The following is a 22,851-nucleotide window of genomic DNA, read 5'->3' as shown; positions in this document are numbered from 1 at the left end:
TTTAGGTCATTTTTTCTTAATCATCTCCCCACCAGAAATGTGAGTACCAGAGATAAACTATACATCTACTTAGACCTTTGGAGCAGATAAAACACTGTAATTAATAACTCAGTTTTTTGATCCCCAAGAACTCATCTTTGTTCCCTAAAGAGGGGGGCAATATCACCCCCCTTGAGCAGGCCTGGCCTAACCTCAGGCCTGTGTTCACATATCCCTGGGCCTCGGTGTTACTTCTGAGAAAGGGGGCTCCGGACATCTGCCTTTTCCCGCCTATCCTGCTCTACCTCCACTAAAGAAGTCCTTAAGAGCTAAAATGTTCAATTATTGCAAGGACCTTAGAGGGCCTAGAGAAGAGAGGCTACTGAATACAAAGCAGCCATTATTCTTGAACTCTCACACCTACTGCATGCTGGCTAAGTAGCCAAGGTCTTTTGTGGAGAGCCCAGAGTTAATAACACCCACTCCTGCTGTAACAGGAAAAAAAAAAAAAAAACACCTTTTTCTGCTTTTATAAAAGATATTTTTTCCAAAAGCAAGAAATAATTACAGAAGAAAAATAGCATGCTGTACACCTGAGAAGGCCCTTTACAAAAACTTAATGGATATAATTTGCCTTAGAAGGAATTACCAAAGGGAATCAGATACAGCATTGTGTATAGCATTAGAGAGATTACAGATCAAGTGAGTAGGCCGGTATAAAGAGGAGAAAGAATAACAATATTAAAGGAGGTAAAAATACAATTGATCAAAAAATATTTCTAGTTTTTATATAATGCCATTCAATTTACCAAATGACCTTTTTTTTTTTTTAATACCCAATGACTTTTGAGAGCAATTAGTGAGGCATAGATGAGGAAGATCTCATTCCCACTGTCGTGTTTTGTATTTGATGGATTCCTTATCTGACACTGAACACCTGGGGACTGTTTTCTGTTTTCTTCCATGTGGAATTCACCTCTCCTTTCTCCCAACCCAGTGAAGGTCATATCACAGGCCTGCCATCCTCTTCTTTAGTTTTCTGAGCCTTCTGGCCCAGAAGAAAAGGGATATATTTGTCTTCAGCCCTCACTTAAAGGAACTTTTCTGAAGTCCAGTCCAGAAAGCAGAAGTGGCTTTCAGCTCCTGAGGCCCTTCCCTTCCTCATAACCTCTCACCCCATCCCTCAGCATCCTATCCCCTCCCTGCCCCCCACACTCAGGATATAAAACCAGCCAATCCGTGGGAAAATCACAGCCCAAACCCAGGCAGCCTTGACATCTGTTTGATTGGGCTCCCAGGAGGAGATCCATGCCCACGATAATCTGCAGAGCACATTAACCCTCTCCAGGCATCAGCGAAGAGACTTCCCAGCAGAGTCTGGAAACTCTTGGGTGATGGCCCAGAAAAGGTGCCTAAGTGTCAGAATTCAAACTCGGTTATATATTTACATCTGGAGAGGAGTTCTCATGCACGTTTCTGTTGTTGTTGTTGTTGTTGTTTTTGAGACAGAGTCTCACTCTGTCACCCAGGCTGGAGTGGAGTGGCACGATCTCAGCTCACTGCAACCTCTGCCTCCCGGGTTCAAGTGATTCTCATGCCTCAACCTCCTGAGTAGCTGGGATTACAGGTGTGCACCACCATGCCCAGCTAATTGTTGTGTTTTTAGTGGAGACGGGGTTTCGCCATGTTGTCCAGGCTGGTCTCGAACTCCTGACCTCAAGCAATCTGTCCACCTTGGCCTTCCAAAGTGCTGGGATTACAGGCATGAACCACCGCACCCGGCCTCTCATGCACATTTGATGGTGATGATGATGGTGGTTGGAGATTTTCAAGCATCTGCAAAGAATTGACCTTTGGTTTCAGAATCACACAATCCTGCCCTTCTTAGTACTGAGGTTTGATTTGCTATATAAGTGTGCCTTGGGGCTCAATTGTGTTTTCAGAAAGAGAAGCAGATGGGCTGAGAGTCAGAAAACTAAGGACCTCCCTGCCACTTAACTCTGGCATCCACTGGCTATGTGACCTTGAGCTAGTTACACAAATTCCCTGAGTCTCAACTTCCTCAACTGTAAAATAGTGGAGGCGAGGAGGGAAATTGGACTAACTCAGTATCTTCCAACACGTGGTACTCACATCAACTGGCAATATGCCAGATGAATCTGGTTAGGGGTTGCAAACTTTTTCTCAAAGGGCCAGGTATTTTAGGATTAGCAGGCCAAAAGGCAAAATCAAGGATACGATGTAAATATTTATATAACCACTTAAAATGTAACCACTTAAAAATGTAAAGTTTTTTTTATTTTTTATTTTTTTGTGAGACATAGTCTTGCTCTGTCGCTCAGGCTGGAGTGCAGTGGCACAATCTCAGCTCACTGCAACCTCTGCCTCCGAGGTTCAAGCAATTCTCCTGTCTCACTCTCCCGAGTAGCTGGGATTGCAGGCATGCACCAACACACCCACCTAATATTTGTATTTTTAGTAGCGACGGAGTTTCACCATGTTGGCCAGGCTGGTCTTGAACTCCTGACCTCAGGTGACCCACCCGCCTCAGCCTCCCAAAGTGCTGGGATTACAGGTGTAAACCACTGCGCCTAGCAGTAAAATTATTTTTAACTGCAGGCTTTACAAAAATAGGTGAGGGACTGTATTTTGCCTGTAGGATGTAGTTTGCTAACCCCTGATTTAGGTGGCGCATGAACCATTTTTATTCAAATGCTTAAATATTTATTTTTATGTATGTTTAAAAAATCCTGACTTTCCATTTATATTGCTAATATAAAGTTTTCCTTTTAATTAGCATATTTATGTTAAAACAAAAAGGGAGTTGATGATTTTTTTAAGTATTTTAAGTAAATAATAGTGCTCGTAGTATATGGATTGAGTGAAATTATCACAGTCGTAGGCAAATGACTGAAGTTTAGGAAACACTGGACTAGATAAAGAATTCACTCCTGCCAATCTTAAAATTCCACGTGTTTAATATCCCAAGACACTTACCAGTGGTGTGATCTTGAGCAGCTATGTTCCCTTTGCAAAACGAGGAAAGAACTACTCTATGTCAACATTATTTCAAGAATCAGAAAAAAGAATTCGGGTGAACAGATTGTTTTAATCCACCAAACACGGATTATTATTTTTTCTGAATTGCGGGGAGATGGGATTCAGTAGAGAGTGGCATGTGGGAATATGGGAAGCAGCAAAGTTGAGACCAGCACAGGCAAGAATGTGTGCAAGCAGGGGCCCTAGGCCTGTTCTTTTCTGCCTTCCTTCCAGCCTCAACCACACACCCTGCCCCAGAGCTCCTTGCCGCCACCAAAGTGTGTGGGGACTGGAGCACAGCAATTAGAATGGGCTTTTTAAACAGACACACCTGGGCCACCACCCAGCTTCGCTGGCTTTGCATGTATTACCCAGAATCTCAGAGCCTCCATCCCTCACCTATGAAATGGAAGTGCTGCCAGTACCTATCTCAGAGTGGTTGTTCTGAGCAGACCAGGAAGAATACAGCTAAAGTACTAAATTACTTAGCATGAAGCCCAAAGTGAAGTGTTGTTGCAATTACCACAGGTCCACACTCGTCTCCAAAACCTTGGGCCACACATGCTGCAGAATTCTGAATTCTTCACAGATTTAGGAAGGCGAGATAGTGTATATACAGTGGAGTACAGATTACCCCTCAGGGTCTAGGGTTGCTCAAAACATTAATATTTCTGCACTGCATCATAAGAATATTCACTCAGTGCAATAAATAAAACTGCAACCATAGTTATAAAACCATATAACATATATATGTTGTATGTATGTGTATGTATGTATAAAACAGTATATAAAACTATATAACATCAATTCAGGACTGTTTTGTGCTAGAAAATAAGATTGCAGCAAACACACACACACATACACACACACTTCCTTTCAGTTTTCAGAGCTTTCAGATTTCAGAATTATGGATTAATCATACACAGTAATTCTTAACTCATTTTTATTTATTTATTTTTTTCGGCCAGTTTCTGTGGCTCACACCTGTAATCCTAGGACTTTGGGAGGCCAAGAAGGGGAGATCACTCGAGGTCAGGAGTTCGAGACCAGCCTGGCCAACATGGTGAAACTCCATCTTTACTAAAAATACAAAAATTAGCCAGGTTTGATGGTACACACTTGTAGGCCCAGCTACTCGGGAGGTGGAGGTGGGAGGATCTCTTGAACCCAGGAGGCAGAGGTTGCAGTGAGCTGAGATCACACCACTACACTCCAGCCTGGTGACAGAGCAGGATTACATCTTTTAAAAAAAACAATTTTATTTTATTTTTATTATTTCAACTTTTAGTTTAGATTCAGGGGGTATGTGTGCAGGTTTGTTACCTGTGTGTATTGCACCATGCTGAGGTTTCAGGTGCTATTGATCTCATCACACAGGTACTGAGTGTAGTATCCAGTAGTTAGTTTTTCAACCTTGGCCCCCTTCCCTGCCTCCTCCCTCTGGTAGTCCCCAGTGTCTATTGTTCCCACCTTTATGTCCAGGAGTACTCAACATTTAGTGCCCCCTTCTAAGTGAGAAGATGAGGTACACGGTTTTCTGTTCCTGACTTAATTTGCTTGGGATAATAGCCTCCAGCTGCATCCGTGTTGCTGCACAGGGCATGATCTTGTTCTTTCTTATGGCTGCATCTCACTCTGTTTCTAGAAGCATATTATTGAACATCATAAGTCAGAGTTCAGGGGTCAGATGTGAGCAAACAGGAAACATAAATAAAGAGGCAATATTGCATAATCAGAGCCTCCATGCTCCAGTCCCCTCTTTGCCACTTTCTAGTTATATCACTTTGGCAATTGTCTCAACCCTTTCGCCTCAGTTTTCTCATCTAAAATGGGGATAGACAGGATATGGCAAGGATGGAATAATGTCACTCGTAGGTGACATTAGGGGGTGCCTGCTCTTAGTGAGTGACATATTTGTTATCATTTTTAAAAAACAAGTATTGCCCTGCTAGGGGCTCCTGCACAGTGTGGCTTCAGGAGCACCTCACCCCAGCCTCCTCATGACCTCTCCTGCTGTTGCAGGGTAATGTTGGACTCGGTGACACACAGCACCTTCCTGCCTAATGCATCCTTCTGTGATCCCCTGATGTCATGGACTGATCTGTTCAGCAATGAAGAGTACTACCCTGCCTTTGAGCATCAGACAGGTGCGTACATTTGAAGGAGCCCATCTGAGCGCAGCCAGGATGGGCTAGGGCAGGAGGTGGTGCTGTCCGCAGGCGGAAGACAAAGCTGTGCTGGGGCCTAGGAACACCAGAGTTCAGGGCAGAGGGCTGGAGGGCTCCTGGATGTAAGGAAGGGCAACCTCTTGCAGATAAAAGGTGCTGGAACTCTCACCCCCAAACTCCCTAGTTCTGTGGCCTCGAGGCCGTGCGCGGCTCAGCTAACCTCTCTGAGCCTCGTTTTGCTGCCAAGTAAAATGTACGTCTCTTGGAGTTATTATGATATTTAAACAATGTAGTAGAAAGAAAGCCCTTAGCCCAGGACCTGGTATGCTGTGTTTGCTTGGTCATGGTGGTTTTAGCCAACATTTACTGAACACGAGCTGTGTATCAAACCTCGTGCCAAGCACCGTCTCATCCTTGCCAAAGCCCTATGAGATGAACAATTATTATCCCCATTTTATACATGAAGAAACGGAGATACAGAGAGGCTAAGTGACTTGCCCTGGGCCTCACAGTTAAGCTCCATGCAAGTTGACCCATCTTATAATTGATATCACACTGTGGTTATTGATATTAATATATCATTATTCTCTGAGCTTCTATTTCTTTTTCCCTAAACCAGGGGTGATGAGAGCTACTATAAGGACTAAGGGAGCCAAAGGGTGTAAATATGTAGCCTGGCACAAAACAAGTGTTCAGTAAATATGAGCCCCTCACTGTTCCCCAGGCCTCCCTCCCCACCCTTCCTCCTCTTTCTCAGCCTGGATTTCTCCACCTGAGAAGGCAGCATGGGACCTTGAGAAAATCCCATGCCGGAGGGAGGCCAGCCGAGCTTTGCCCCCAGAAACCCTCTGAGGGCCTCTGCCACTGAGGTGCTTGGGTGACCACATATCACAGCACACCTGGCTGACTGCTGGCACAACAGGAGCACACGCTGCTCAGCGGTCATGCAAGTGCCAATCAAGCTGTCAGTCCTCACTGAGTGTTAACCCCATGTAGGAGTCCAGACTCAGTGTCTGGAGGCAGGCAGTGTGCAAGAGAGGCCATGCCTCCAGGGACTGCAAAAAGTCCACTACCAGAAGCCCCTGCCTCTGGGGCCAGGGACCAGGCCACACTCACAGACTTGAGGCACTTACCTACATAATACAATCCCACACCTGCCCCCACTCCACATGGACACACATACACACACGCGTGCACACACACACACACACGTGAAATCTCTCACCCTCATCTGTAAGGTCTAGATCATTACATTTGGACTTGAATCAAACAGATACATTGTACAATTCTCCTTTAGGCCTAAGAAGCACGTTGTTTCCCAGAAAGACATGAGAAATGTACTGTGTCTCCTTCCCTTGAAATTTGGTTAACAGGTTAAATCTGAAGGAGGAAAATGAAAACTTTCAAGTCGCCGTGCCCTCCCTATGTTTCCCACAGTGGTGGGGCCCAGCTCCAGGCTCTCTCTCTACCTATGCATAAGGCCAGGCCTCACTTAACCCAGACCTGCCATCATGAGAGCCCCCTCTTTCTGCCTATTCTGCTGGGAAGTAGCTGGGGTGGCAGTGGGAGGGGCAGGCTACAACCAGCTGCCCCAGGCAATGGCCTGGGCAGTGAAGCAGCAGCTCTGTGTCATGAAGACCTGGTGTGTCCCAAATGGGAAGTCTGGCTCTGACACTAGCTGTGTCATCTTAACCTTTCATGTCCCAGTTAATTTCTCATCTGTAAAATGGGAATGACCACAATGCTACCTTGTAGAGTTGTTATGCTAATGAAATGAGTTATCATATGGGAAGTGTTTAGGACACAGTCTGGTACCTGGTAAGCACACATAACTGTTTAAAAAATTGAAGGATTAGCTGGACGTGGTGGCTTACACCTGTAATCCTAGCACTTTGGAAGGCCGAGGCAGGATTATCACTTGAGCCTAGGAATTGGAGACCGGCCTGGGCAACATAGTGAGACCTTGTATCTACAAAAAATTGTTTAAAAATTGGCCTGGTATGGTGGCATATGCCTGTAGTCCTAGCTACTTGGGAGGCTGAGGCAGGAGGATCCCTTGAGCCCAGAAGGCCGAGGCTGCAGTGAGCTGCAATCACGCCACTGCACTCCAGCCTGAGCGACAGTGAGATAAAAAAAAAAAAAAAAAAGGTTGGGGAGCAGGCATGGTGGCTCCTGCCTGTAATCCCAGCACTTTGGGAGGCCAAGGCAGGCAGATCACCTGAGGTCAGGAGTTTAAGACCAGCCTGGGCAACATGGAGAAACCCCGTCTCTATGAAAAAATACAAAAATTAGCTGGGCATGGTGGCACGCACCTGTAGTCCCAGCTACTCGGGAGGCTGAGACAGGAGGATCCCTTGAGCTCAGAAGGTTGAAGCTGCAGTGAGCTGTGAGTATGCCACTGCACTCCAGCCTGAGCAACAGGGGGAGACTCTGGGTCAAAAAAAAAAAAAAAACGATTAGTTTCAGTTTGGGATAATGAACAAATTCTGGAAGTGAATAGCACTGATGACTGTGCAACAATGTGAATGTACTTAATGCCACTGAACTGTACCCTTAAGAAAAGTTAAAATGTTTAAGTGTTATATTATGTATGTTTTACCACAATTTTAAAGAATGAGGTTAACAGAAGTGATCACCAGTGGCATTGCCAGAGTTCCTTAAATCCAACCAAGTCTTAGACATTCAGACACAGCTCTCTGGCCAGAGGCTTCCGCATTTCCATCAGCATCACGAAAGGTTAGACCAGGCCATTGCTAGGATCCCTTCCAGAAGCTTCTGTGATTCCTGCATCAGGCAATATCGAAGACACAGCCTTCTCTTCCCACCACCCACTGAGAAAACAGAAATTCCCATCAGGTCATGCGGCCAGTGAAAATAAAATATCCTTCGAGACTGGCCCAGGTTCCTAAGGCTCCCTGAGGGATGGAGCCAGGCTTTCAAGTAGCCACCGGCCCTCGGGATTTCAGGGGAAGCTCAGTATCACTGACCTCCAAAAGGTCGAAGTTGGGTGTGAAATGTTCACCTGGAGTAAACACCTCTCTTGGAGCTGCCTGGGCACCGGGTGAGCCTTGTAGCCCCTGCTCTCCTCCACAGGTGGGAGGATTAGCAGGAGGGGCCTTCTGTCTTTTATCAACAAGGACGTTGCCACCCAGAGAGGTGCATCCATTTGGAGTTTCTACAAAAGCCCCCTCTGGCAGGGCTGGGTCAGGAGACAGCCAGCTTTGCCTCTGGGCACGGCTCAGCCAACTTTCCCTGCTCCATGGCCAGCAGGCTCTGAGACACCTCTCCTGAGGTCCTTACCCACCTCCCAGGAAATACTATCTGGAATTCTGGCCCCCCCCTAAAGATTGTCGCAGTGGCATCTTCCTGTTCACCCAGGTTCATGGGCAGGCACTTACCAGCCATGTGACCTGCAGCCAGTTTTTTGAGATATGCTTTCCTCTGCCTCCTGGAGTTGGGGAGATTGAATGAGATTTTGTGTACAAAGTGTTTAGTCACATGCCTGGCACTTGGGAAGTGCTCACCCTAGCCAAGAACTCCTCACCACTCCCTGTTGGGTGGAAAAACAGCCTTCCCTCTCCTCTCTTCATTGTCCATATTGAACAAAAATAACAACAAAATTCCATCTCAAGCTTCTCAGTTCAGAATTTTTAACAGCTTAGATATTTGAGACCTGAGGGAAGGGAAGGAAAAGGAGAGAAAAAAATGATGTGCCTTCTAGACAAATGATGTCTAGGAGAGGGAAGGGTGGAATACTCAGCCTATTTAGGAAAACCAGCTGTTCTCAAAAACCCTTCAAATGGCTTGAGCAGAGTGCCGCTGAATCTGTGCCCTGGTGTGGTAACCACAAAGGATTCTGACCTGCTCTTTGAAGCAGGACTTCTGCTTGGCTGCACTGCAGGCAGGAGGTTGGACAGTCACAGATTGCAAAATACTCTAGAATTTCATGAACTCACCCTGCCTTGCCTGTGGCTTTTTCAAAGTAAAGAATGATGACTACTGGAAAATGTATCCAAGTGGGCGGGAGGGTTGGTAGGGGGGAGGCTGCATGTAGTTCACATGCACATGATATTTTTAAAAGATGGTTTCTCCAGTCGAGTTCCAGTAGCCAACCCTCCAGTAGTCATTGAGTACCCTGGCCTTGCCACTACTTTCTTTCTGGAATTCTTTCCTTAACCTCCACAGACCGACACCCCTCCCCTGACAGCCAATGTGCCACGCACACATGCAGCGCCTCCTTTGCTTTGGAATCTTGCTTATACTTTGTCAGCTGTAGAGGTTTCTAAACTGAGGTTCCCGAGAGGCTTTAGGGGTTTCCCAGAGGTTCCTCAGGGACCACCAGAGAAGGGAGTGGAAGTGACAGTTGAGAAGATGGGGCTTCAGTCCTTCTCTGTCCACCTCCATCCCTAAGCATGCTTCTCCACTTTAATTCAGAAGACAGTAGAGCACAGTGAGGCTGGGCTGCAGGAGCCAGAATACACCCAGATAACCCACTCCTAGCTCTGCCACTTACAGGTTACGTGAGCTTGAAAAGGGTCACACCCGTGAGCCTTACTTTCTCCCTTTGTAAAATGGGTAACATGACAGAGGACTTCATAGCATTGTGTTGAGGACAACATGAGAAAGCACAAATAATTTAGCATGATAACAGGCACATACTAAGTGCTCAATAAATATGTTAGCTATAATATTATTGCACAATGTGAGATTTTATATGAAGAAAGCACTTTTTGCAAGAAAAAAAAAAGTGCAAAACCCACTGGTCAGAGAAAGAGGCATCTGGATCCCCACATGGGCTTTCCTAAGCAAGATTCATGTTTTATGTACAGAAGCTTGAGAGCAGATACAAAGGAAAGAATCTAAGAACTTCTAAGTCAAAACCAGATCAACAAATACAAAATCATCTGAAAGTCTGAGGTGAGCCCTGTGGCAGCGCCACAACTCAGGAGGACTCACTGTTGGCCACCTCTAGCCCAGTGGACATGCACCTGAGCCTTCTGGGTGGCCATGGCCCCAGGACTGCTCAGGGCTTGGCTCTCTTGGCCCCTTCCTAACTCCACGCTCCCAAGGCCATGGCTACTTTGCAGCCAGCCCTTCTCCTGTTTTCTCTATACAGTTTCCTATGCTGCACTGGACTTTACTTTTCCATCTCATGGTCTAAATCTTTCCATAGGCTATGCTGGAAAGCCAGGAAGGGGTATGGGATGGAGCTGGACTGGCTCTGGGAGGAAACTTGAAAGCCATTTATCATTTCAGGTTTTCCCTCATAAAGTCCTTCCTTTCAGTGACAAAGCTGCAATTGACGGTGCCCCTGCTATCCAGTTCATTCACCACCTCTCTTCAGTGCTGCCCCGGGCAAAACACTTTCCCAACTCCCTATGCTAGTAAATCGTGCTAATTATGGTCCAAGTTTGTCTAACTCGGGCCTCCTCTGACCCAGACTGTCTGTCTTGTCCCAGCCAAGCCCTGAGCTTGCTTTACTGTAGTTGTTCCTCAGCTAGATTGAGGAAGGCCCCGTTTCCCTGAGAACAAATGTATTCCCAAAATAATAACCAATAACAGGTGACTTATACTGAAAACTTACTGTCATTCAGATACTAGGCTAAGTTCTTTACCTGCATCATTTCCTCTTCACAACAAACCTCCTAAGATATAGGTACTATTGTTATTTTTATTTTACCAATGAAGGAAGCTGAGGTCCAGAGAGGTTAGGACAGTTTGTTAGAGTTGCACAGCTAATCCACTGAAGAGCCAAGATTTCAAATCAGAAAGGTCCATCTCCACAGCCCAGGCTCAGTTGCCACACTCAACCCTGTGACTTCCATTGGAAGGTCCCTTCCACTCCAACAGGCTCATTGGCTGGGAAGAAGAATTGGATTCTTGTACAGAATTCCTGTAGCTGGCAGGTTCATCTAGCTTCACAAACTTTCTTACCACTGCTCCCCAATCAGCAGAGGAAAAAGATCAAGTTCCTCTCCAGAGGGACATAACTGAAAGCTCTAAGCTCAAACTTCTTTTAGAACCTGAAAATTTTGCATTCTGCTGCATATCTATTTTGTTGTAATATAAAAATCAGGCCAGGCACAGTGGCTCATGCCTGAAATCCCAACAATTTGGGAGGCTGAAGCAGGAGGATTGCCTGAGCCCAGGAGTTCAAGACCAACCAGCCTGAGCAAAATGGTGAGACCCTGTTTCTACAAAATTAAAAAATTAGCCATGCATGGTGTTGCACAACTGCGGTCCCAGCTACTCAAGAGGCTGAGGCGGGAGGATTGCTTGAGCCCAGGAGGGTGAGCCTGCGGTGAGCCATGTTCGAGCAACTGCACTCCAGCCCGGATGACAGAGTGAGACCCTGTCTCAAAAAAACCAAAAATCAAAATTTTCCCTCACAATTTTTGCTTTGAGTGAGGCTCCAAGAAAATGAACAGTGTGGGTTCCAGGATCTTTATATAGGAAGGGCTTAGGGACAACAATCCATTTGGAAGAGACGGCCAAAGGACTTGTCTGGAAATGATTTTTTTTTTTTTTTGGAAACGGAGTTTCCGTCCTATCACCCAGACTGGAGTGCAATGGTGCCATCTCGGCTCACTGCAACCTCCACCTCCCGGGTTCAAGCAATTCTCCTGCCTCAGCCTCTCAAGTAGCTGGGATTACAGGCGTGCACCACCACGCCCAGCTAATTTTTGTATTATTAGTAGAGACAGGGTTTCACCTTGTTGGCCAGGCTGGTCTTGAACTCCTGACCTCAGGTGATACACCTGCCTCAGCCTCCCAAAGTTCTGGGATTACAGGTGTGAGCCACCGCACCCGACCTGGAAATGATTTTTTAAGAACACTGCGTAAGACTGAGAAGACATCGGTTATCTATAACAAAGAAGGAAGTGGGGGATTAATGGACCCACCCTCTGATCTTTCTCTTGAAGATGCATAATGAATATTACGTGACTTTTCAATTACCTGCTCTGTGCACCCTGGGGATACAGCACCACCACCATCACCCTCTCCTCTGCTCAGTTTCAGAAGCTTGAGTCTTGTGTGTGTCCTGATGATTAAGAATTTCACAAAGTCACACAGACTCGCCTGTGTCCCCAGCTTTTAAACCAAAGATGGCAGCATTAAGGGACCTAACTCAGGCTGGCAATGCAAAGACAAATTAGCTAGGTTTGGTTTCTAAGCTTGGTTTCTAATATAACTCCTATTTTTTTATGAAGAAAATAAACCAAAGGTCTAGAAAGGGACAAAGCAGCTGGCTTACACATTTAAAAAAAAAATAGAAGTGTTTGAAGAAATGTAATTAAAGTGGTGACACGGGAAGCCCAGGAGGTAACCCTAATATTGACAAGTATAAGTGGATGATATTTAATGAGCACTTGCCATATGCCTGGCCCTGTTCTAAGTACTTTCCATGTATTAATTTATGTAATCCTTTTAATAGCCCAGATAAGTAGGTCCTGTTATTTTTATTTTGCAGACCAGTCCAAGGAGGCAGGACCACTAAGTGTGAGAGATCATGTGCCCTTTCAACTTTGAAGGGGAATTCAAAATATAGGAATCCTGGTTTCAAGTTTGAGAACAGTGATTTTCAAGGAGCCTCCTGGAGCTAATACCTTCACCTCCACTCCCAGTAAAACAGGGTTGCTTTTTTCCAGATAAGTTTTAACTTGAAAAAATATTATTCAACCATAAAAGAATCGTTCAAAATCTTAGCATAACCACTCCAAACAATAATCTTGAAGGAGACAAATGGCCAAAAGCCTGTGAGATTCTTCATCACAAAGTGATGGCCAGGAGTGATCCAGCCCATGAAGACATTTTGACTGGGCTTCCCGTGGTGTTTTGTAAAAACCAAGCCAGTTGCCACACTTGAAAATAGAAATCAGGAGATTTCAGTTAGCAATCTGGTCCTGGCAACACAAGGCCCACCTTTCCACAAGGCAAGGGGTCGGGTAGCCATTGTGCACTTTGGCATGAACTTTCCAATCCCCACTGTCTCCACATGGGGCCACTTCAGGCATAGACATTATCTGCTGACCCTGCGGGCATCTGGTGCACCCACCCAGCTCTGAAAGCTAAAGTCCTCCTTCTGAATTTAAATGCATCTCAGGTTATAGCATCACTTGTGAAAATTCCCCTAGAATTTCTGAAAACTCCCTCTAGTTCAATTCTTCCTTCCAATGCAGCTGGCCCTGAAACAAGTGTCCTGACCCACTTCAGACTTCAAAGGAGCTAGCAGAGCCTGCTGCTTAATAATAGTGACCTATGGGCATTCAGATCAAGCCTACCAGGCCCATGATGGGCCTCTACTGGTCGACACAGGCAGAAGGGCCTCATGGCTCAACTTTCCCAAAATGTTGAGATTATTTTATAAATGATAGAAGCGTTGAGAAAAACACTTTACATTTCCAGACAACACAACCCATTAAAAATAATATATTCTGCGGGTATATAACCCCTTATTTGATTGCCCTGAGTTCATGTCTTCCAAGTAGCAAAAGAGTCTTCTTCATGTCTTCATTAAGGTTCTAAACACTATCATCTTCAGTCTCTCCATCCTCTTTCTGATTCTTCAAAGCTAGATTGTATTTTTTATTTTTTCTAGTCAGGCTCTGCTTATCCATTATTTATAATTACAATTACACATATCTGCCTTCATCCAAATCTTGCTTTAGTCAGTCTTGAGATGTGTGCCCAACTTGGTCCTCCTCAATCAAGAAGAGTGGGGCGTGGTAAGAGGGAAAATGCCACTTTTCCCTCTTCAGTAGCTCCTTTACTGACAGGCCGCGTGACCTTACAGGGGTCCCGTCAGTCCCCGGAAGGGCAATCTCCTCACGTGTAAAGTGGAGAGAGTGACTGTCAGTCACCTGGTCAGTCAGTCACACTCACTGAGGTAGGCCTGTGGTGGGCTAGGCCAGGCTCCAAGCACTCCTGGTTCAGGGCGAGCAAAAGCTCTAGGTCTGGAGGGGAGGGATGAGGAGGACGCCTGATGGGCACTCAGTGGGGAGGAAGAGACCTCTGCGAGGGGGAGTGAGGATGAGCAGAGATTCCTCAGGAGAAGGCAGATGGGGACCACGCTCCATCCAAAGAGAAGTCGCTGTGGGAAGACTCTGGGCCGTGGAGCCTCCTGAAAGAGGAGAGCAGGAGAGGGGCGGGTGAGGAGGGGCTGACAGCGGCCTCCCTCGTCTGGGCAGCCTCCGCTCTGCCGCTCTCCTCCCGTCCTGAGGATGGGACCCCCGGAAAAGCGGCCTCTGGAGGCCTGCCATGGCACCCAGAGCAGCCATTTTCCTCCCAGTTCTGGGGCTTTGGAAGGAGCTTGCGGATGAGGAGAGGGAGCCTCCGCAGGGCTCTGGCTCCCTTCCAGGGGCCGAGGCCGCACACAAAGCCGCTCTGTGGGTGAGCTTCAAAGCGGAGTGCCGAGGAGCAGGGAGCCAGCGCCAGCAACACCTCCCCGGTGTGGGGCCGACTCCCCGCCTGGGCGTTTCTCCGAATCCTTGAGGCCCCCTTGGCTTCCGCAAACAATATGGCCCTCTTCAAGTGCCAAAGAAAATAACAAGGGGGTGGAAGCAGAGAGGGGAGGGGAGGGAAACAGGGGAACAGAGCCTTGGCGAAACCTTTCCATGAAAAGAAATCAACTGTGCCCTCCGACGGCCGCACACCGATGGCCATCTAGGGCAGGGCCCGCAGCTGAAAAATGTCAAGGCTCATAAACATCTCTCACGGGACGCCAGTAAAGTCCAAAGGCCCCTCAGGTTTACTAAAGCCAGAAATCAGTAGATGAAAGCTCAGGCCGAACTCAGGAATGGCCCCTTGTTCTGCCAGGAACCCCTGCCTGCCCTGAAGAGCCCCCACGGGCCTGGTAAGCCAGCTCCAGCCAGTGGCCAGTGAGCAAGACCTGAGTCATCGGTCTCACCGGCTCCCTGGCTCTTCCTATCTGCCAGATAGAGGCTACGACATCAGCCTCAAGCACCCTGGCACAATATTGACGCTTTGATCTTAATGCATATAAAATTCTGACAATTTTTAAATAAAATAAATCAACTGCCCCTCCACCCACCCTTCGGTGGGAAAAGAGATCTCTGGAAGACCTTTGAGTTTCAAGGGGAGCCTCTATTTCCTCTTTTGTGGAATAGCCCAATTACACCTACTGGATAGGATTGTTGAGGGGACCTGAGAAACTTGAAACGACAAAAACACGTAGCGCCTCGGCTGGCTGAGGGTGCTGAGTGAGTAGTAGCACCTGACCGGCAGAGGACCCACCTCCTGCCTGGAATCATCAGCAACTGACAATGGTGCGAGTTCTACTCACCTTTCAATGCTGCAAATCGCACCACTGCCATTTGCTGTGGGGTATAACATGTGAGGGACCCTTTCTGTCATCGTCACCTTAGCCACTCTCTGCACTCTGCCTTTCTTTTCAGGCCCTCGTGTTGTATTCTCTCCAGCTTTCCCCGTGCCTCAGCCACTCTTCACGTTCCATCTCTGCTCTGTGCTGACGCAGTATGGTGGTGTGGGGAGAGCAATGGCTTTCGAGTTCAGGCTAGGGTTCAAATCCAGCTCTGCCACACGCTGGCGTGGGTTCTTGGGAAAGTCCTTCATGACTTTCAAGTTCCTCTTCTGTGATCTCCTGGGGGACGGGGGACAAAACCTGTCCACCATGAATCCTTAACATACAACATGTGGCTGCACACATAGTACATATTCAATAATAATGTTTGTAATAGCATTTAAATCCTCCAGGCTCTGTTCCAGGTACTTTTATGTATATTAAGTCATTTAATCTGCAGAACAACACTATGATACAGGTGCTGTAATTATTCCAATTTTACCAGTAAGGAAACTAAAGCTTTTATTTATTGAATGAAATGAATAAATGAATGAATGTTTTCCATGGCAGATACAATAATTGTTTATGTCAAAGAGCCTGACCAAGTACCTAATACCGCACCTCTTCCATACCTTATGTCCACCCCACTTTCCATTTCTCCTAAGAACAGAAGGACAGAACTGTTGAACACCAAATCTCTGCCCCTGGGCCAGGCAGAGCCACATACCAGCCTCCCAGACAGATGGCACTCACAACTGTCTAGGCATGTACACGATTCCTCTAAAGGTGTGAGGGGCTCTGATCTCAGGATAGAAATTACTCCGAACACCACCAAAAACACAAGAACAACAATACAACCAACTCTCCCATGACCACCTTCCTCTGGAGGTGCCTACTATGGTGACGCAAGGACTGTCAGACTCTGGGCAGTGTCTAATAACCCAAGGTTCTTGGCACAAGATGGCCAGTAACTGTGCAGAAACAAATAGCCAGCATTGGGCAGCTGCCCTTTAAAGCATAGGGAATCAAACCAGCTTCAAATGGTTTCTGACACACAGTAGGCACTTAGTAACTATTGAATTGGTTGGTAAGTTTCTGTTACCATTCTGCATACATTAACCCCAAACTCCATAATAGTCCTGGGCATTGAGCATATTATCCCCATTTTACAGATGAGGAAACTGAGACTTCAATGTCCACAGACCTTGCCAAGCAGAAAGTGGTAGAATCAGAATTTCAACCTAGCTTGTCAAACAGCTGAGTTTGTGCTTTTGATATCATGTTATCTGGAATCAAATAACTGAAGGGCTGTTTTCTTTGTTTCTCCACTAAATGCCTTTTTTTGAGCATCAGCACCAAGTCTGGTTCTTTCTTGCCCCTGTCATTCCCTCTATCATGCCAAAGTTCATCTGTAGGATCCAGTCCCTCTGGTTTTCTCTGCAGAATAGAAGGTGACCTGGGCTCTGCAGAACACCCAGGGCTGGAGGCCCTTTCAACTTATTGGCTGAGGAATGAGGATGTTACTTAACTGATGCATCCTTCAGGGGACCTCTCGAAGGCTGTCTTGGGACTGTTGTCCCTCACTTCTTTCTCCTTTGGTGCAGCCTGTGACTCGTACTGGACATCAGTCCACCCTGAATACTGGACTAAGCGCCACGTGTGGGAGTGGCTCCAGTTCTGCTGCGATCAGTACAAGCTGGACACCAATTGCATCTCCTTCTGCCACTTCAACATCAGTGGCCTGCAGCTGTGCAGCATGACACAGGAGGAGTTCGTTGAGGCAGCTGGCCTCTGCGGCGAGTACCTGTACTTCATCCTCCAGAACATCCGCACACAAGGTCAGTGTTCAGAGGGCCGGGCCTCCAGGGGAGGGACCAGGATTAGGACCAAACAACTTTGAAAGTCCTTTCCCATCGTGTGACTTGCACAGCAAAATTTTGCTAACTGGAGTTCTCGTTAACCCAAACCTTCAATAACTGGAAGCTAGTATGCCAGAATTGGGGATTTTAGGGAAAAGGGAGCAAGTTACAAAAATGCAAATTGAGTGAATTTTTAAAAAGAGAAAGAAAAACGGACACCCCGTTCAGGGACTGCCCAGGCACCAGGCTGATAATAATACAGTATATTCATAATGACTTGAAACCACACAGGATGGACAAAAAAGAGGTTTGTGCTTCATCTCTCATTAAGCAGAAGAGGAATAAAATTAAATAGACTCCCCTTTTCTACAGGAGTCCAACTAATTATCATTTCATCACATTCCTAATGGTCAAGGACCAAGTGGCCAGAAGGTGGCGCCAATAGCATTATTTAACTCTTCAACAGGCCTTTTGCATGCAGAATGTCGATGAACATTTTTTCAATCCAGAAAGGTTCTTTGAGAACATCGAGCTCTAATGTCTCAAAGTCACACATAGATAAAGGAACTGATATCCTGAGACATTAAGTGACTTCCTCAAGGTCACACAGCAAACAGGGCTGATTCACAGAAAGTCAGTACAAAGCAAGGGCTTGGAGATCCGAAAGACCTGTGTTCCAACCCTGGCTCCAATACTCCGAGCTATGGAACCTCTGGCGAGTGGCTTAACCTGTCTGAATCCCCGCTGCCTCATCTGTCCAATGGGATAATGACACCTCCATGGGCTTTTTGAGAGGATTCAGGGAAATATTACCTAGAACAGCATATGAAGATGGAAATGCAGTAAATGGCAGCTGTTTTTCCATCATCATTAATATAATCAAGAGGCGTATTATAGGATGTTAAAGGAAGCCTATCTCAGCTCAATTTTAAGAAGGACCTTTTTAAAGGTTAGTACCTTCTTTTGAAAAGGTAATTCAGAAGATACAGGAGATAGGACGATCCCCACCACTGGAGATAATCAAGTAGTCTAATAGCCCCCTGCTTGAAGAGGAGAATATGACAGCGACTCTTGTTTGCACAGAAAAACCACAGAGAACCCTCCTGCTCTGTGATTCTTTGGCCTTCTCTTGATCCTCATCCATCATGAGCGCTTGAGGGCAGAAAAGCTAAGAATGGTGGCCCTTGGGCACTACATGGCTTGGGCCCTGGGAGCCAAAACTCCAGTGACAATGACCTGCCAAGAGCTGGGATCTGTGTCCTGTGCTCAGAGTGGGCACTCCCTGAAAGAGGACAAGTTTGACCAAGTCACAACGGCTCCAGAAGAAGGAGCTTGGGACTCCATTTAGGATCCTCCCAAGGGAACAGGCTTGCACAAAAATCCTAGGGCCACAGAGAGGGGTGTATTTTATTCTGGAAAAAGATGCAGCTTGGCAATGCCAGCTTGGCCAAATGTCAAGTCAACCTCATTTGTCTCCATGCCCTTGTGCAGCCCCTGTGCTGGCATCTCCCACCACAAGTACCTCTCTTCCCTGGCAATGGTTGCATCAAAAACAAAAAAACAAAAAAAACCTGTTGGCCAGGCACAGTTGCTCAGGCCTGTAATCCCAATACTTTGGGAGGCTGAGGCAGGCAGATCATCTAAGGTCAGGAATTCGAGACAAGCCTGGCCAACATGGTGAAACCCCGTCTCTACTAAAAATACAAAATTAGACAGGCATGGTGGTGCGTGCCTATAATCCCAGTTACTCAGGAGGCTGAGGCATGAGAATCACTTGAACCCAGGAGGTGGAGGTTGCAGTGAGCCGAGGTTGCACCATTGCACTCCAGCCAGGGCAAAAAGAGCAAAATCCTGAAAAAAAAAAAAAAAAACCCGTCCCTGGTTTTATTACCCCAGGGCCCTGTGCAAAACTAATAGGCTAAACCTAAAAAAGCCAACTGCTTTTTAATAGGTCATACATTACCTGTTCTTATTGTAAGGAATTCCTGCAATCACAATGCCACCTTTAATGGTGGGATTTCAAGCACTCTCTAGGCCAGGAGTGGTCCATATTGAGCAGTAAAACTATCTACTCCACCAATCTACTCCTTTCTGAAATTCCTCTTTTAATGTTTCTCAGTCAGATATGTGGATTGTAGATTGTGGAGATATATATATTGTGATCAAAGTTCACACTGTCTCCCATTTGCCCAGGAAACATCGTTTCTGCCTGTGATCCTGGAGTAATTATTATTACCATAGCACTACCTTTCATCCTCAAAAGTGTCTCCATTTAGATCATAAATTCTACAGTTAACTGGGGGTTATTACCTCATGTATGCCTTATACTACCCCATAGGTTTTGACTCTGGCAGAACAGGACACAGAATAAGGCAATTTTATGGAGGAGAGGAGCTGGAAGGGGGTTGTAAGGCCTCGGCACCATCCAGCTCCATAGGTATTGCAGTAGGATTTAAGGGCCCAGCAACCTGGGGACACTGGTTGCTGGGAAGCAAGGTCAGAGGTTGGCTTCCACAGCCTAGGAGGGGAATGAGCCCCTCTTCAATCTCCCATCCTGTTCTCAGTCGGCCCTTTGGACAGAGTCAACTGAGGCGCCTGGCTGACCAAAACCAATGAGAACATGACACCAAGAATAAAAAATCACAACTGTGCCCTGCTCCAGTCTGCTTAGCAAGTAGAAATTAGTCCTCGTGTTGGACCAAGCCAGGACATGGGTATCCTTCAGCCTAAACTGCTATGTGAAAACACAATCTCAAACTCCTCATTCAACCCCAGCCCACCCCATTCTACAGAGGAGAGAACCAAGGTCCTGACATCATCTTCCACATCCTCATTAAATTCGGCGTTCATGTAGAGCTTTGCACTTCTTGCAACCTCTTATGCCCGTTCTCCCCACTGACCAGCAAATAACAGGCATTCCAATCCCCAAGGGATTAGAGGCCATGTCAGAGACTATAGACTCTTAGCCACAGGGGAGCTTAGTGGGTATTTTACCTCATGATGTCAATGAGAAAAACCAACAAGCCCAGAGACTGAGTGAGCAAGGCTGCACAGGGATCAGTAGCCCAGCCCAGCTCAGAGCCCAGCCCTGGACCCCAGACCAGAGCTTACTCCCCAGTGCCTGTTCAGAAAATCTGCAGAGGCTGCTGGGAAGCCTGGTTCTGGGTGCTCCCTCCAAATGACCTTTAAAAATGAGGAAATTATCACCTCTCGGGGATGGCTTCAGGGTGACACTCTAAGACCAGATGGTCTCCAAGGTTCCCTCTAAATTGTAACCAACCTCAAGAGGGACAGTCACTCCACTTCCCTCCAACACCCCCTCTCCTGGTCTGGCCAGTGGAAACCAGGATTGCATGGTATGGTTTCTGGATTTCTTTTTCTTTCCCAGGTTACTCCTTTTTTAATGATGCTGAAGAAAGCAAGGCCACCATCAAAGACTGTAAGTAACCAAGCGCGAGCCACCCAAGGCTCTGTCAAGGTTGTCATTGGCACATGGGCTTGACCATTCTTTTAGGATCATACTGAAAAGCTGATGAACCAAAACAATCCCAGCCCTGGAGAAAGCAGTGGGGAAAAGCGTGGTGGAAAGAGTGTGACAGAAAGAGCGTGGGTGTGGGTCTGTAGGACCATAGCTTGGGTCTATGGATTGCTTATCGTCTGAGACTCCATTCCCCTATCTGTAAAATAGTGTGACCCTTGTGGGTCGTGGTAAGTTTGAGAAACGATGCACACAAAGAGCCCAGCATGCGCCACCAGTGTAGATGCTCCCAAACCAGTATCCATTTTTCATACACTAATAATACTATTAGAAGCCTTGTGGTTCATAATGCTTAAGAAGACTCTGAGCTCACTAAGCAGGTAGAGTTTATAATTATAAGACGATGGAGGATCTCAAATAACCTTGTTGATGCTGATGATTAACCTTCCCTGTTTCACTTGGGCAGATGAAGAAGGCTCAGGAAAGGGATCTTTGGTGCTTTCATTTTTCAAAGATGACAATGATGATTACTATTAGTTACTGAGTCCCTGGCCCAGAGGCCAGGAGGAAGTGTGGTCCTGGGCAAACCCCATTCCCCCATGGGCTTCAGCTCAGTCATCTGCAGAGAGGGAGCAGAGCACATGGTGATTTCCAAGGCCTGTGAGGGCTGCAGGCTGGAGGGGCAGACACAGAGGGACTGTTCCTATGGGTTATGATTTTTCCTCCTTAAAGTCCCAAACAATCAACTGAGGACTCACGTTACTTGGATCCTAGTTAACAAAAGTTTTTGGAATTTCGTTTTTCATTTTGTTTTAGGTGCTTTAGCACAGGAATAGCCAGTTCGTGGACCACACGCTACGGGCTTAAGCAGGTGCGCCCTGCTCCGCAGACCGCAGCTGCCCTCACACGAGCAGCTCTGCATTCTGCCAGGTTTCATCGCTCGGGGCCCCTGGGTGTAGCATCTCACCCACCTGTGAACAAAGCTCACACACTATTTCCTGGTGCTGGTAGAATCCCTTGTGATCCATCTGCAGCAGCCTGGGGGATGTAAATCCCAGCTTTTACCACCCCACCTAACCCAGGCAAAGCCCCTGGAAGAAATGAGCCTATGAAGCCCGGGAGACATTACTGTGGCCAAAGGCTTAAGCCACAGGCAGGCATTTGCTTTACTCTCTAAGTAGTAGTGACCTAGACCTGACCAACCCTTTCTCCAGGGGTCAGTGTCTTCACCCACAAATAGGAATCACTTACCAGCCTGCCTTCCACACGACAAAAGGAAGCTAATACAATAGAAAGAGAAGGTGTGTCCAGTAAGTTCTTTTGAAGTAGGTGTAACCTGAATATATAACTAGCCACAGTTAGATTCAATGTGCTGATGATTATTTTGATGAGGATAAGGATGAAGATGACAGCTAGCATTTATTGAGTGCTTCCTGTGAACCAGGCCCTGTGCTAATATCTTTATAGACATTGTGTCAGGTAATCTTCCCAATATGAGACAAGTCCTAGTGCTATAGCCTTTTTATAGGGGTAGAAACTGAAGCTTAGAGGTTAAAGGTGACATGCTTAGAAGGCAACAGATGACCCAGGTGTGTCTAAATCTAAAGCCCTTCATGCCTTTGCTCCCCTTACCCATTTATTCCTCTCCTGTTTCCTTCATTCTTTGAACAAACATTTATTGGACACTTACTATATGCCAAGCCCAGAGCTAGGCACTGTAGCTGTGGTGATGAACACTATTTGAGTCTTGCTGTCACTGAGGCAAGGTCGGGGTAGAGATATTAAATAACCCAAATGATAAATACATAACTGCTCATCACGATGATATTATAAAGGGAAAGATCAGCATGCTTTGTGTGTAATGGGGAAAGATTGCATTTAAACTGGGGCCAGGGACAGCTATTTGGAGGAAGAGATAGTTGAATTAAAGCATGAGAAGAAGTTACCCAGGAAAAGAGAGAGAAGAAAAGGTTCCAAGCAGCGAATGGCCAGTGCGGAGGTCACGAG

General features: G+C 46.5%; 1 protein-coding gene across 2 annotated transcripts in view; it reads left to right on the top strand.

Annotated features, from left to right (window-relative positions):
* ELF5 (E74 like ETS transcription factor 5) overlaps positions 1-22,851 on the top strand; it is a 46,543-nt gene that overhangs the window by 14,480 nt on the left and 9,212 nt on the right. For both annotated transcript variants that reach the window (XM_055355514.2, XM_004050925.5), the window contains exons 2-4: positions 5,041-5,165; positions 17,112-17,345; positions 20,755-20,805. In XM_055355514.2, the coding sequence (XP_055211489.1) occupies positions 5,041-5,165; positions 17,112-17,345; positions 20,755-20,805 (410 nt within the window). The remainder of the gene's footprint in view (positions 1-5,040; positions 5,166-17,111; positions 17,346-20,754; positions 20,806-22,851) is intronic.

This window comes from Gorilla gorilla, chromosome 9, assembly GCF_029281585.2.
Source record: "Gorilla gorilla gorilla isolate KB3781 chromosome 9, NHGRI_mGorGor1-v2.1_pri, whole genome shotgun sequence".
In the NCBI taxonomy this organism is placed as follows: domain Eukaryota; kingdom Metazoa; phylum Chordata; class Mammalia; order Primates; family Hominidae; genus Gorilla; species Gorilla gorilla.
Note: the sequence above shows the minus strand (reverse complement) of the source record. Positions and strands in the feature narration are given on the sequence as shown.